The sequence below is a fragment of the Calypte anna genome, chromosome Z, assembly GCF_003957555.1.
Source record: "Calypte anna isolate BGI_N300 chromosome Z, bCalAnn1_v1.p, whole genome shotgun sequence".
NCBI classification, from domain to species: Eukaryota; Metazoa; Chordata; class Aves; order Apodiformes; family Trochilidae; genus Calypte; species Calypte anna.
The window spans coordinates 15,065,531-15,080,504 of NC_044274.1; the positions used below are offsets into that span (position 1 = coordinate 15,065,531).

The 14,974-nt window shown below is 39.7% G+C and overlaps 1 protein-coding gene across 6 annotated transcripts in view; it reads right to left on the bottom strand.

The window, feature by feature from the left end:
- Nucleotides 1-274: 274 nt before the first annotated feature.
- The window catches only part of C6 (complement C6), a 28,097-nt gene continuing 13,397 nt past the window's right edge, over nucleotides 275-14,974 (bottom strand). For all 6 annotated transcript variants that reach the window (XM_030467100.1, XM_030467099.1, XM_030467101.1 and 3 more), the window contains 11 exons: nucleotides 12,891-13,131; nucleotides 12,162-12,284; nucleotides 11,043-11,209; nucleotides 9,942-10,167; nucleotides 8,600-8,771; nucleotides 7,400-7,511; nucleotides 6,826-6,958; nucleotides 5,545-5,736; nucleotides 4,890-4,980; nucleotides 2,550-2,791; nucleotides 275-609 (listed from right to left, as the gene is read on the bottom strand). In XM_030467100.1, coding sequence (XP_030322960.1) covers nucleotides 428-609; nucleotides 2,550-2,791; nucleotides 4,890-4,980; nucleotides 5,545-5,736; nucleotides 6,826-6,958; nucleotides 7,400-7,511; nucleotides 8,600-8,771; nucleotides 9,942-10,167; nucleotides 11,043-11,209; nucleotides 12,162-12,284; nucleotides 12,891-13,131 — 1,881 coding nt within the window. In that variant the 3' untranslated portion in view covers nucleotides 275-427. The remainder of the gene's footprint in view (nucleotides 610-2,549; nucleotides 2,792-4,889; nucleotides 4,981-5,544; nucleotides 5,737-6,825; nucleotides 6,959-7,399; nucleotides 7,512-8,599; nucleotides 8,772-9,941; nucleotides 10,168-11,042; nucleotides 11,210-12,161; nucleotides 12,285-12,890; nucleotides 13,132-14,974) is intronic.

Here is a 14,974-nt window from a genome sequence, read left to right on the forward strand (position 1 = left end):
TGTGCAATGAGGCTTGCCTGCATAAGACAGCCAGTACACATCCAGCAAAACAATCAGAGTGCACAGCAGTCACAAGTCCACAAACAGTGTGACAAGTGTCTGACAATAAGAAAAATCTCATCCAGCACCAGGGGAGACCAGAGACAATGCTCGGATGTGTACCTTCCCAACCATTCCCCTCTCTCTCTCCCTCTGAAAATCTAGAATCACCAGAAGGGTAATTCTGTAGTCCCTATCCCCTACAGCCTAGATAGAAAGCCTACTGCCACCCCTCTCCCAAAAATACTTTGTGTGAACTTTATTTATTTATTTATTTTTATCCTGGTTTTCGTCTGCTTGTGCTTTCATAATCAGTCAAGTTTTCTCCAGGGTGTCTTAGCCTCCAAGTGGTGGGATGATTGTAGTAGCTTCCAGGAGAGCTGGCAGGTTATGCCAGGCAGCTCCCATGCTCCATCACCTCCAGTTTGATGCCAGCACACTTCATGGCTGCCAGCATGCAGTGGCTGACTCTCCTCCTCCTCCCTGTTGATTCCATTTGGATGCAGTAAAGGGGGCTCTCTTCTTTGGGGCACTGGTAAGGCATCAGGCAGGAACACTTGGTCTGTGTCTCTGGAAATGAACATGTTGGAGTTTTAGCTGCAAATGTCATGGCTAAAAATGTATTTTATAGTTTGACAACATTTCAAAGTCCAACAGGGAAACAGTATTGGAGTTTAGTGATGCATTAGTTATAAAAAGCCTAAAGCACATACACTGGATGGTAGGATATTAGGAATAGTTACAAAAGCAGCTTTAAATATCAGGTTTTGCTCCTGTGACCCATAAAGAAACCAAAATCAAATATCTAACTATTTTTATCCGTTGGCTTTCCTTGACCTTTCTTCTAAACAAAAAGGTATTAATTTGACTTACTGTTCCCAATTATCCTTGCACACAGCATTTATGTGAAATGGAGTCTTAAGGTCCATATTGTGTCAGCTCCTATTTCATTAAAACTCTGTTTATGAATGCTAAGCTACCTGCTGTTAGCCTGTTGTAAAGCTCAGTTCTGCCAGTTATTTCATTACCCATTTCTGATCTAATCAGACTGTGTCTCTTTATGCTCTTTCTTCCCTGAAATTCCCCAGGCAGGAAACAATGTTTCTGCTTTCCTTTTCTTAAAACATAAAAAAATGTGTGTTTTCCTGTGTTTAACTGCTTTCACATGCTACTGCAGTATCTTTTGTCCCTGTGCTTATAGCAATTACGTGTTCCCAGGAAAAACAAAACTTCCATTTCCTAAATGTTTATGCACACTCATGAGAAAGAGGATATTAGTGCAGATGGAAAGGAGTAAAATCCAATTCAAAAATCTTGAGCACCACAATGAAAATTTATTTCATTTACTGTATTTTTCTCCTCTCTGTCTTGTTTTTCCTCACTGAACCGGCGTCCTGTGTAGGCTTTTGAGAGGAAAACACTGTCACAGAATCCAGCTTTAAGCCACTTCCACAGCAGGAGCAGCTCTAGAGCTCTTAGAGGTTCTGGAATTAATAAGCCTGGTATTTATTTAATTTTTTATAATTACAATGACCTTCCCAGGAGTCTAAGGTGCCTAGAGTCTCCAGTACAGCATGTGCCTTGATGACCACACCTGCTTATGCCCTATGCTTCAACCCCACAAAGAACGACATCTCTTGTGGCCATTTTACAGCCACCTACTTCAAAACCTGTGCTTCAGAAATCTTGCATCTTCAAAACAGGCTTTTAGCATTGCTGCAGATTACTTTATTTATCATAAGCAGAGAAGGTGTGATAGGTATCATTTTGGCTCAGCAGGAAATGGAGGAATGAATGTGGCAGCTACTCAGAATTTTCCTGGCAAGCACTCGATGTTCACTGAGCCAGCCAGCACTTCGGACATTTACAGTAAAACCCACTGCTCTTATCACCAAGTTACACAGTAAACAGCTCAGCTGCACAATAGTGTTCATAAAATAATCCTCTCAGGGATTTCACCAGCTTAGCTAATTCATTAAAACTCTCAATAAAAACAGTTTTCACATATGGGTATTTGCAAATTTTACCATTAAAATCCCACTAAACCTGATGACTCCGGTCTTGCTTTTTATCTCCTGTCATGATTTAATTTCCTAATTTAATTATATGCTATAGAGGCTGTGGCCCAAATTAGCTCCTGAAGTACAAACTAGGGGTTATAGTAGACCCACAGGGAATGGATGATAACATTGCTGCCTATGTTTCTGTGATTAAAGATTCAAATGTTAATTTTCCGTAAAAAGTTCACTTGGTTTCTAGTTCCTTTCATACCTTACTAATGGGATGTGTCAACACTTCTGCACTTGCACCTAAGGGAAGAGGCACACATCTGAGTGTAATGCTTGGTAGCAGAGACACGTGACTGACCACACTTCTGCACTCCTCCTGACATAAATTGCTCAGATGGACTACAGTGTCTGTAAATCCCATCCCTGGAGCAGTGAAAGAGTCAACACATTTTATTTTTAGATCCAAAGTGATGGGTAAATCTCACCCTTTAGAAGCCATACCTGGACACTCCTCCCAGTCATAGCAGATGTCATAGCCACAGGGCACTTTATTCAAGCTATTTGTAGACAGCTTTGCTCTTTCAAGGGACCACTCCAGGATGGAATCACCATGGCAAGAGCCAGCATGCAAGAAATGAAATGACTGCTCTCCGAGGCACATTTCAGATGAATACTGACAGCTGGACTTGGTCACATTCTTCTCAGAAATAGCATCTAGCACACAGATGTCTTCTGAATAGTAGCTGCCCCATGGGAAAAAGAAAAATTATTTTAGCAATCTGTGGAGCAAATCCATGCTTTTAAATGCTCCACCAGCATCAGATGAAATGCAGCAAAGTCATGTCCAGAGTGGATATCTTCCTAAAGACCTCAAGCTGTCCTACCTACTGCAGGACCTGGACCTGATGCAGCATAATGCTGTGAGATGAGGAAACTTTGGCCCCATCTGCCAGATGGGAGGTGTAGGACAAGCACTTACACAAGAAAACTGGAGATACTGTTACCTCTGTGAGATGTGGAAAATTCCCACAGGCTTTGGGGTGACTTGTCAGAGTTAATGCAGCCCTGTAGCTGTGTATTGAAGACTGCCTCTGAGGCTGGTTTGGGACCAATGACAGGCAAACTCAGTCATACTGATGGTAGCTTCTTTCTGTATTGATCTTGCTTCCTGAGTGGGTTTGGTCTCAGAAAGTGCAGGCATTTCCAAGAAGTGTAATTTTGTGGAGCTTAGTCATATGCCATAGGGAAGGAGCAATACATCTTACCTTTTTTAGACTCCTGAGTTAAACTTACAGCTTTAGTCAACAAAGTCTCACTAGTTTGCAGAGGGCCTATCTACGTTTGGCAATATCTATCACTCTCTGAACATGCTTCTCTTTTGACCACATGAGTCTTGAGAGAGAAAAGGTACCTGGTTGTTTGGGCAGTGACATGAATGAGATTAATTCCATGCCAGGGAACTATCCTGTGGCCACATAGGAGTCCTGTGGTAGAATGTGTTGAACTCAGCCCAGTTCATGTTCAATCCATACTCTCTTCTTATCTATGCCAACCTTAGAGCAACCTTCCAATATCTGAAGGGGGCCTACAGAAAATCTGGGGTAGGGTTTTTTACATGGGTGTGTAGTGAGAGGACAAGGGAAAATGGTGTAAAACTTGAAGATATGTGATTTGGATTAGACATTAGGTAGATATTATTTAATTTGAGGGTGGTGTGACACTAGCACAGGTTGTCCAAGGAAATTGTAGATGCCCCCTCCCTGGAAGTGTTCAAGGTGAGGGGGTGAATGTTCAAGGCCAGGTTGATGGGGCCTTGAGCCACCTGGTCCAGTGGAAGGTGTCCCTGCCCAAGCAGTGGGGTTGGAAAAAGATGATCTCTAAGGACCTTCCCAACCCTAATCATTCTATGATTCTATGGTCTCCAGTCCCATGCCACATTTCCACCTTGGCCAGTCATTTACTAAAAATCCTGAAAGACAGACCTCTACTTGAAACCTTAGACTTGAAGGCTCAATGATCTGTGCAGGTCAGGTTGAGCAAAGAGACAGTAAATCCGGTTCTTACATATTTTTATAAGCTCTGGGGACTGAAACAGTGTGTTTTGCAGAATGTTAATTTGAAAAAGGTCAATCTCACACACACTGGATGTCCATAATCCAGGGACCCTGATGGGATTCATCCACAAGTCCTGAGAGAGCTGGTAAATATTACTACTGGACCACTCTCCATCATCTTTGAGAGGTTGTGGGGAACAGGAGAGGTGCCTGAAGACTGGAGGAGGGCTACTGTCACAAAGGCAAAAAGGAGGGTCCAGGGAAATACAGACTGGTTAGTCTCACCTCTGTCCCTGGCAAGGTGCTGGAAAAAATAATTCTGGACATCATGACAAAAACATGTGAAAGCAAAGAATGTCACTGGAAGAAGTCAGCATGGACAGTGACACAAAAACCCCTGGATACAGTCCTGTGTAATGCGCTCCAGGTGATCCTGCTTTAGGGGGAGAGCTGTACCAGATGACCTCTAGAGGAACCTTCCAGCTCAGATAATTCTGTGATTCTGTGAAGAGGAAGAGTTGAGATCTGCATTTGCATATGGTACTCTAGATTAGAAGGATATGCCTTGGTGTGCCATTTTACTAATGTCTTTGTTCATATATTTCATAGGCTATTAACAGGACTGTCATTTGGATACAGAGGCATAGCTGGATGCTATCCAAATGGACGGTAATCTGGAATTACCCTTGTCTTTGAGTACTCTTCCTGTTTTATGTCACAATGGACATTTGTTCTACCAGAGGAGAAATTCTTACTATTCTTTTTCTAATGGAAGTACTTAATTTACCTGCAATCTTCTTTTGGAGACATACAAACACACTGAGATCCAACCTGCTTTTGTCCTGGATTGCAAAATCCTCTAATTTTAGTTTGCTCATCTGAAACAAAAGAGTGAGAGTTATTGTAACGAGTAAAAAAGTGGACAAAAAAGCCTAAAAAGGATTTATTTCTATTTATTCTGTGTTTCCCTCTTAAAAAGCTGCTGTGGATTCTGCAAGTATGCATTAGTCTTCCCAGGAATCACTGGAAAATCCTGCAAAACAAGAGTAACTGAAATTTCAGCAGAATGCATTCTCCTTCTTTACTTTCATAAAGCCTTGTTAATACACTCGAGGTTTGGGTTGGTTTGGTTTATTTTGTTTGTGGTTTTGTTTAGTTGTGGTTTTGTGTTTGTTTGTTTTGATTTGATTTGATTTTTTTTTTTAAGAGAACAAAATTAAAGCATGCTGTACATTACATCCAAAAATTCTGAACTTGATGCAGAAGTTTGGGCCTGAAATTATATGCCACTATTGTAGGCACAATATAAAACCAAAATTAATGAATATGTCTCAAAATGTACTAATATCAGTCATCTGCCTCCTACTTCTAGCTAGTTAAAATAAACTGTGCTGTTCGTACCAGCAGTATAGAAACAATGAAGCATCTGCAGGCATACTAACCTTTATCACAGATAATAGTTCTCAAAATAGGAGGTGTCCAGGACAGGTCTTTCCCACAGGTATACTGTGTTTGACCAGTGACTATAAACCCATCAGGACAGCTCAGCTTCACAGTTTCACCAAGGTTGTAATGTTGCTTAAATGGGGAAATTGTAACACTGTCAGATGCTGGTGGCCTGAGGCATGTCGATGCTGTAATAAACAAGTATAATTCTTGTTGGTTTTATGGTCTGTGGATATTTACAGCAAGATGGCTTTATCTGAAAAGCCATGAAGACACACAATGACTGACATTCAAAGCAAATAAATATGTAACATAATTATGTCAGAAAATATTCAGCACACTGCTGTAGTTTTTTAAAAATTTCAATCAATAACTAAGTACTTGCAGTGACTATCTAATGTATGGTAGCGTGAGTAATTTAATTTTACAGTTTAAAAATTTTTCTTTTGTAAATGAAGCTATTAACAAAACTGTTACTAAGAAAACAATTAAAATTAATGACAATAGAAAAGTCAGAAGTGTATTCAGGTAATTTTTTTTTTTTAATAAAATGAACACTAAGTCAGTGAACTCACACTAAGGTCTAGAAAACCCATCCCTGAAAGTGCTGAAGGCCAGGCTTTTAACAACCTGGTCAAGTAAAAGATGTCCCTGTCCATGAAGTGGCCTTGGAGCTAGACGATCTTTAAGGTCTCTTCCAAAACAAACTATTCTGTGGTGATTTTAAAACTTTGAGAATCTCTCCTGTTAGCAAACTCAGTCCAGTTCTGATCTTTCTGATCTCAGTTGCACTAGAAATTCTTCAAGGCATTGATTTATTGTGTAGATTTTCAAGACTTATTCCAACAAGGTTAGGGACACTCTAATATAAAAAACTGATAGATAAATTGCTTTCAGAATGCTTTCTTTAGCATAACTGTCATCAACTTAAAGATGTCTATGTAAGTCTGGAAACAAAAGCTGAGTCCTTCTACTAGTGATATTGAAAACTAGACAAGAGAAGGACCTCACTGCATCCCTCTGAAGGTTTTCTAAATCACTGCATATTTCAATATCCTTACAAAGCACATAATAACAACACTTCTGAGTTGAAAAAGGGATGATGTAGTGACTCAGTGGGTAGTAGACTCATCTCTACATGAAATTCCTTCTTAAAATGTTATCTTTTCAGACATCATTACAGACTCTTTTGTTAAAACCTGTGTTGAAATGTATTTTGCCTCTTTTTCTTTCACTTCTGTTTCCTTGCTGGGCTAAATTAATTTTCTCTTTCTTACCTTGACATTCAACAGGCTGCTGCATCCAGCTTTGATCTGGCAGGCACCGAAGGAATTGATAGCCACTGAGGACATGACCACTCACACAGGCAATTTCAGCTTCTTCCCCAACAGCATAGTGGCTCTTTTCGTTCTATATAAAAAGAAACCAAGAAGACCCTCAAAAATCTGTGGTAACAAGGCTGGACATTGTCAAAAAAAACAATGAAAAAAGTTATATGATCTAATGAATGCATGTTTTTCCTCCTCTGAAAAATGAGGAGGAAATATACCCATTTATATTTTTATTTATATATTATATGTGAGTACTCATTTATAAAATAATTGTCCAGATGCACTAATTGATGTCATAGTTATAAAACAAGGATACAAGAAACATTGTTTAAATGGATTTTACCTTCTCTTTGCTTTCTTTAGTGGACTAGAGTCCCATAGCTTGCCACATACACAGCAACATGCTCACTAGAACAGTAGCTAGACAAGGTATCAGGAATGCATTGCAAAGAAGCTGAAAACTTTTGCAGCTCTGCAACTACTACACTTTTCCTCTGCATCACTCATTTTTCATGCTCACCCTGATAAAGCCATTTTCTGGTGCCTCTGGCACTGAGCATCCAGTCTCAGGTTCATCAATCAAGACATCCTCTTCTCTTCTGGCTTCATCATCATTTATACAAGGAGCACCTCTGAAAAGTAATAATTTGTTGGGAAGAATGTATCTTAAATATTGTTGTCACCAATGGCACCTGAAGGTCTGAAACTTTGGAGAGGAATGCATCAAGATATTCCCTGTTCCCCTCCCATCCTCTACCCATGGTGAAAAAACATTATTCCGTTAAATAAAAGGTGGCAGATATCAGAAGCTGCAGGTCTTGATAGGAAGTAGATTGAGAGATCACTAAAAAAGTGATAGATATAGGGCTGCAATTCATTTTCTAGTAACTCATTAGTTATTTTTATGGAGTAAGAAAGAGAGGCAAAGAACAGCATATGGAGGAAGTTATAAGTGATTTGGGTGGGTTTAAGACAGCATAGTCAAAACCCACCTGTTGCCATCAGGCAGTGGTTAAAAGAAGCTGGTCTCTGTGAGCATGGAGCTTTACAGCCTGGATGTCCAACTGAGATGAGTAGCAAAGAACTGCAGAGCCCATTAATTTTAATCCTCTCCCACCCACTCCAGAACTTTCTCTGTAGTCCTTACATCAGGGATGATGAAAATCCTGTTTCAGCCTTTGGTTAGTGGAAAAACCGAATCCGTAAAAAGCCTTGCTCTTGAATGTGCAAGAAACTGAGCCAGTCTGGGGTTGGCATTATGATTTTAAATTGCAGCCATGCAAAACTGTACATCAGATAAAGCAGGTATACGAAAAGCTTGGAAGTTTCAGTCAAATCCTCTCTGAAATTGAGTTCAGCCCTAAATCTCTAAGTGAAGAGGATCTGATATTAAAAAAACAGAATCTGTGATCTCCCATGAACAGGAACAGATAAATTCTTCATGACTTTGGACTAGAAACTCTGCAAAGAAGTGTAAGAGATCTACAGGGATATGTTAGTATGTAATTTGTCAGCCATTTTCTATGAATAAACAATGAATAGATCCAAACTTGAAGCAAGTTGTGAAGATTTGCAGATATTCCCTTTTCTGAGCCTCACCACAGAACTTCAGACAAGAGAGTTATTTGTTATTTTTCATTGGGAGATACAGACTTATACCGCTGGGCTCCTTAACTGTGCCCCATGACTATGGAGGTCTTCTGATTTACCATTTTCTCACCTGTCAGTGAACACAGAGACATAACAGTCCTCTTCTTCTTTCCATTCACCTTCGCAGGGCTTCCCACCGTTCATTGGAGCAGGATTATCACATTTACGGGTCCTTCTCGTTTTGAAGGAAGCATCACAGGAACTCCATTCAGACCAGCAACCCCAGCGACCATCTACAGCAACTGAAAGAAATAGAAACCCCATCTTTTTGATAAACATGTACCATATATAGCATTACTCTTGGGGTCACATATGAGAGTGATGCCAATAAATTCATAAGAGCCATTTTCAGATGATTTTAAATTGTTACTGTTAAAGGAGTAGATTGTCTCTAGAAAGTTTTCCAAAGAGATGATCAGCCAAATTCTATCTGCTTCAAGAAAACTTAAAATGTATCTTTCTTTCTAGTTTTGATTTTAACATTTAAAACCAGAAGCAGCTTATTTTCTACCTTTATTGAACACACAGATGGCTGAGTTTTCATTGTGATGACAGTAATTTTAGCTAGCTCAGTATTTAATGAGTTATTCAAATAAATCTGACCTCTAAACCCTGGATCTACATCCCCTGCAAGTTATATTAAAACACTACTGTCTTGTATTAACCCTTGGGATATTTAATCTGTGTCACCATGAAGTTATATAAAACTTTATTTTCATAACCTTTATTTTCTGAATGCAATGTACTTTCTACATTCTTCTTTATCTGCATATGTTTCATTGTTTCTCTCAAAATATTTATTGAGGTCAAGGAGACCTGTAGCTGCCTTAGTGATTTTTCCTTTTGTCCCCTCTTGATCCTGGAATATAAATATATGTAATAATAAATATAATACCGCAAGTCTCTTCTATTTCTAATAACTATGGCACTACCACTAATTTCATTCAAAACCCTATTTGCATAAACCTTTAAGTTCTTCAGAATGATGATTATGTTCTCTTTCCTTGAGATAACTGAGTTTTCCTTCCATGTTGTAGTCAACAATTCTTATCTCCATTAGCCATTTAGTCTTAAGCATAGCATGATGGAGGGAGCAAAGGAATGGGTTTCTTAATTTTTGCATCAATTATCTTTGATCTCAACCTCATCCTTATTGCAGAAAAGCTGATTTCCTGTTATCTGAATTAGGTAGCCAAGGAAACATTTACTGTGTCTTAAAATTTCTTTTGAGCCATACCTATTCAGTTTGATTTTTTATTTTTAATCCTACCTTTATGTTTATACTTTCTGAGCATCACCATGTGTTGAGATGTGCTATGGATTTAGTAAGGGAAGGTTATGTCAGACTCAAATTCGATCAAATAAGATAGCTGAAGGACATATTTGCATCATGGCAGTGTCACCCCATGTACCTGATTTGTAACCAGGAGCTCGTGTCTCGCAGTTTTTGCCGTAAGTGCCATCCTGGCACAGGCAGAGGCACTCTGTCCCAGAAAGCACAGGTTTGCCATTGTTGGGGCACGGGACACACTGGCAAGGGTCAAACCTGCCTGCGTATTCCCTCAGGGCTCTCCTCAGGTTGCCACGCTTGGTCACAGCACATGGCACATTCTTCACCAGGTCCACAATAGGCGACACCTGTTAGACATTCAGTAAGCAGTTACAGAGGCACAGCAGGGTCCTTCTCTGGGTAGCTGCAGCATTTCAAAGGCACTGGAGCCAACAGATGAAGTCATATCATGCAGAAGCCAGGTAACTTGGAAGTTGTGGGTGCTTTAAAGGACCATGACAGTGCTGTACATCTATATTACCCTGCTTATACTGCTTTTTTCCCCCCCAATTTAGGGCTCTATGAAGCATTGGAAAGACAACCAGATTGGACACCACCTCTAAAAATTCAGGACACCATAGATGATGGGGGCTTTGTTTATACATGATCCCTGCCGTATGAGACTTTCCTATATTGCCTTCAGGAGCTCAGCACATGTTGCATACAGGCAGGTTTTGCTATTTGCCTCCAGGGCTTTGCCACTGCCAGCAAGCAGCTGCTGTGCCAGCAGAGGACCCAGGCACCTCACTACATTCAAACAGCACTGGGCACTGCCTTACATGAGCAGAATAGAGATGTCAGAAGACTGAAGCATTGTTTCAGTTTAGCTAAGTCTCATACCTTGCAGCACAGGCTTGAAAAGGGAAAAAAAGACGTTGTCAGCACCGTGAAATCCTTTCTTGCACAGAAACTAACCTCTGCCCATGCCTCAGTTCCTGCAGGTGCTGGAGCTATTCACTCATGTTCCTCCCTCTTACTGTCCAGAGAGGATGCAAACCTAGTGTGGCTTACAAATTGACATGCACATGAAGTAATTCTAATAAATATTTTGAATGTTTATGTTCTGCCCGTACATATGTGTGTTCGTATCACACACGGCACCATCACAATCCCAGTAGAGCTCTCTAAAACAGCTGATAACTGGTGAGGGCTTTACTATCTCAATGTTTTGTTGTTCCATTACCTCAAAATCAATCACCACAGGATTGTCCTTCATTGATTCCAGCCAGTTTGTGAAGACTGTGTGTCCTGGAAAAGCCCTCTTTTTCTCCCAGGCCAGAGCTGCTGCATACTCTGACCTACCTCCTCTTACCAGGGAGATTGACTTTTCTGCTGACTCCAAAATAGAACCTGAAAAGGGATTTAGTCACAGTATCATCAGAAAAAGGCCTCCAAAACCAGTGTATATAACTACAGAGTTCTAAGAAGACTTGTAAGAGTTTACAAAAGAATACACTAAAATCAAGTTTCTGAGGTTGCCCTTGGAAGAATGAAGCCTAAGCATAGAAAAACACTCCCTGCTATTCCAAAAGCCTGTTATAGTATTCCAAATGAAAGTGTCTAAGACCATAGCCATGGAGATATTCAAGACTACACTAGACAATTTTGGAAAATGCAGGGGATATAGCACACTCCTCTAGAAGAACAAACTACAAGGCAAGATCTTTAGTGCTAGGTGTAAACACCTCAGAAATGGACGTTGACCATAAAATGAGGACAAAAAACATGATGGAGGTGATGACAACTCTGTGTTAGTGAAGCAGCAGGAAATGTACCAATATCTTGCAGTTCCTAAGACACGTTTCTGGCAGTGCCAGGGAAGTGCTGCACCAAGATGTCTGCTTGGCATGAGGAAGATAGGAAATAAAGGTCAGGGAGTGTGTCATATCTGATCAACTCTCTCAATAAGCCCTGAGAAACCCTTAGAGAAATTCAGAGGCACAGTCATGATCACATGTTTTAAGTTGTGCTCATTTCCCAGTTTGCCATGACTACCCCTGGACCCATGGGGAGTGTTTGCTAGATCCGTAACTGAATGGAAGAGCCAGTGCCACAGGACCCCAAAAAATGGTTCTCCAGAACAGTGGAAGAGTGCTCCTAGACCATAACTTCTTTTGAAAGTAAGATGATATTTTCGGTGCTTGCTTCAAAGACAAACAGCAAAACATTGGCTCCTCTGACAGTGGTGGAAGACCATTTGTAATTCAACAAACCCAGAAAGTAACCTGAGGCACCTAGGTAAGGGCAATGGTATCTCTCAAGGTAAGCAGTAAGACATGGGCTCTTTTCTTTTCATGGTCACCTTCGTGTTTCACAGTCATCTTGTTTGTAGTGCATCTGGTGCTGACTTTCTTTTTCTTCATGAATAACACACGTTTTGTTGTTTCTGTTCGGATGCACTCTGTTGATTCATCCACTGACAGTCCTGGGAAAAACACAGAGAATTTTCAACACTATATTCACATTATGCTACAACAGCCAGGCTCCCACATCAAGGCAAACCATAACAAGTCTCCCTGTTCTTCACCTGACACTGGAGACTTCACTACTGCAGACACCTGCTTCTCTGAATACAAATGTCACTGGACTGAGTCACTCTTACCATCCCCTATAAGTAGTCTCCTATATCCACATAAGATAAAGGACTGGCATTAAGGTTTATGGTTTTTAACTTTAGATTTCCACTTTTTTTTTTTTTTTTTTCTTTTTTTTCCATTTTTACAGTCTGGCAGTCATGGGAATATTTCTAGAATACTATTTAATCAATACCAAACAACTTTAGTGACTGCATCCATGGTCTTGACCTAAAAGTCTAAAAGAGGTTTCCTTGAGCACAATGACATTTACCAAGTGAGATTGTATAGAAAAACTTTTTGCTGTGTATCTAGGCAGTGTGAGTAATTTCTGGGTCTATGCAAATCTAAATGATTTTTTTTCTGTTGGAGAACTTACTGTGTGGTGTAAGACTTAAAGCAATAATAAGAAAAGCTGGTATACAAGTAATGATCTTTTATTTTTAAAGATTACATACCCGAGTTCTTCAGTTCCTCAGAGCTGTACTGATAAAGAATGTCATAGGAACCACCCATCTTCCCAGAGGTGTAGTAATGAGTGCCAAAGTCATCAAATATTCGGCTGTATAAAACATAGTTGTACTCCAGAGGCAGGTGGTTAAGTGCTTTTAGAAAGACATCTGAGAGCTGCAGATCTGACTGTTTCATTGTGAAGTTTGCAACCGAAATGACTTTATGGACTCTAATGAAATTGGAGTTCTAGAAACAAGAAAAGGGGAGCCTTAGCACCTTCGTAGGCAGTTAAGTGAAGAAAGCAGAGGACCAAAGAGTATGTCCTCAGATACACCATAATAACTGACTAATCCTCTGTATCATGCTGCTTTAACCATGAACAAATTAGTGATGGAATTTTCAAGAGCCTTGAGAACAACTATCCCTACTCCTTTACCTTGTGGGAGCATATAGCAACCCAATGGCAATTAGGACTTTCTTGAGCACCTACCAAAGAGGAAGCAAAAGAATTCCTGCCATAAAAAACACACTATCAACTGATAAGACAACCAAAGTTTTCAGCAGAGAGGCTCTAGGCTATAACCATCGTTTGTAACTAATTTGGTGAGTATTTTGGGTACTAACTCCATGTTATGAACTTTCACAACTTACCAGTCTGCTAAAACTAAAACTAAACCAAAGATCAAATTGAGGTCAAGTGTCAGGCTCTTAATCTGAGAGGAAAAGAAAACAAATAGAAAATTCAAAACTAATTTAACTAAAGAGAAAGTAGAGGAATAGAACCTACTGAGCAAAGAGATTTATAAAGTGACAAGGTGAATGGAAGGCACAATGCTTTCAAAAAGAGATCAAAAGCAAAAGGAGGGCAGAAAATTGAAGCCAGTGACCAACTGGCAGATAATAAAGACTCATTACAAAACAGTTTGCCGCTGATCTAGACACAGGTTCTTCTGCTGAAATTTGCTGCCAGTAGGTCAGCTTAACTCCAGTTCTGCTTCCAAGGTCACTTGACTTAAAAGATGCAAGGATGCATCTAGATAGTTCTTCCATCCAGAACTGAGCAACATAACACACAAACTGAACCTCTGCTCTGAGTTCTGCACTGCACTGCTCATTTCAGTGCTCTCATGTGCACACTAGAAAATAACCTAAGGGCTTTCAGCTTTCTGTTGCAATGAGAATAAGAACAACATAAATAAAGTCTGCAAAGATATCCAGATTATATTTAACTCCTAAAATAAACTGTGGCAAGATAATTTTTAGGATTTACAGGCAATTCAGGTTCTGCTCCTCAATCTTTTCAGTTTTGACACATAAAATTGCAGGCCATTTTGGCAAATATTGATTCTAAAACCTTAGCTGGTTTTAGCATGCATTTGCATGTTGAATATTAATTTCTGTTTGACATGCATTTCACATTTACATTTTCCACTAGTAAAAGTACCTTAAGAGCTGTTATTATTAGCAATTGGGTTCTTTCGTTAGCAATTTACCTTACAGTTGTCAAATGCAGTAATTTCTATGTTAAATCCCTGAGGCATGAACAGTGTTGGAAACCCTCACTTGTAGAACAATCTCAGGAAATAGGATTCCAAAGTCTCAAATAATTCCTAGGTACATGTTTAATTATAGTAGCAAACACTGCTGCCTGTATCAAGCTTGATCCATGAGTACCAGGTATTAATACGAAATGTTAGTATACCAGAGATGATTATTCCCAAACAAAGCCTGATGTAAGTCAAGCATGAGTACTCAAGTTTGGGTTTGTTCTGTAAACTACTTCATTGACAAAAAGCAGCCAAACACAAGTTGAGCTGGACTAGTGTTAAAGAAGTAGTTTTAACTGTAAATTTTCTAACCAAGCAGGATTTAATCTGAACATGCTGATTAATTAATTTTTCATCCCAAGTATTATAATTCTGCTTAAGAGTAGTGTTGCCACAAAAATGTATCTGTCCCTGCTTGACAAAAGAAAAAAAAAAAAAAAGGATGGAGATATCCTCCTATTTTTGAGCTCTTAGTTTTTAACTGTAGTTCAAGAAGTCCAACTCAATTAACTGCTGTCAGAAATACTAGGAACACAGGTTAA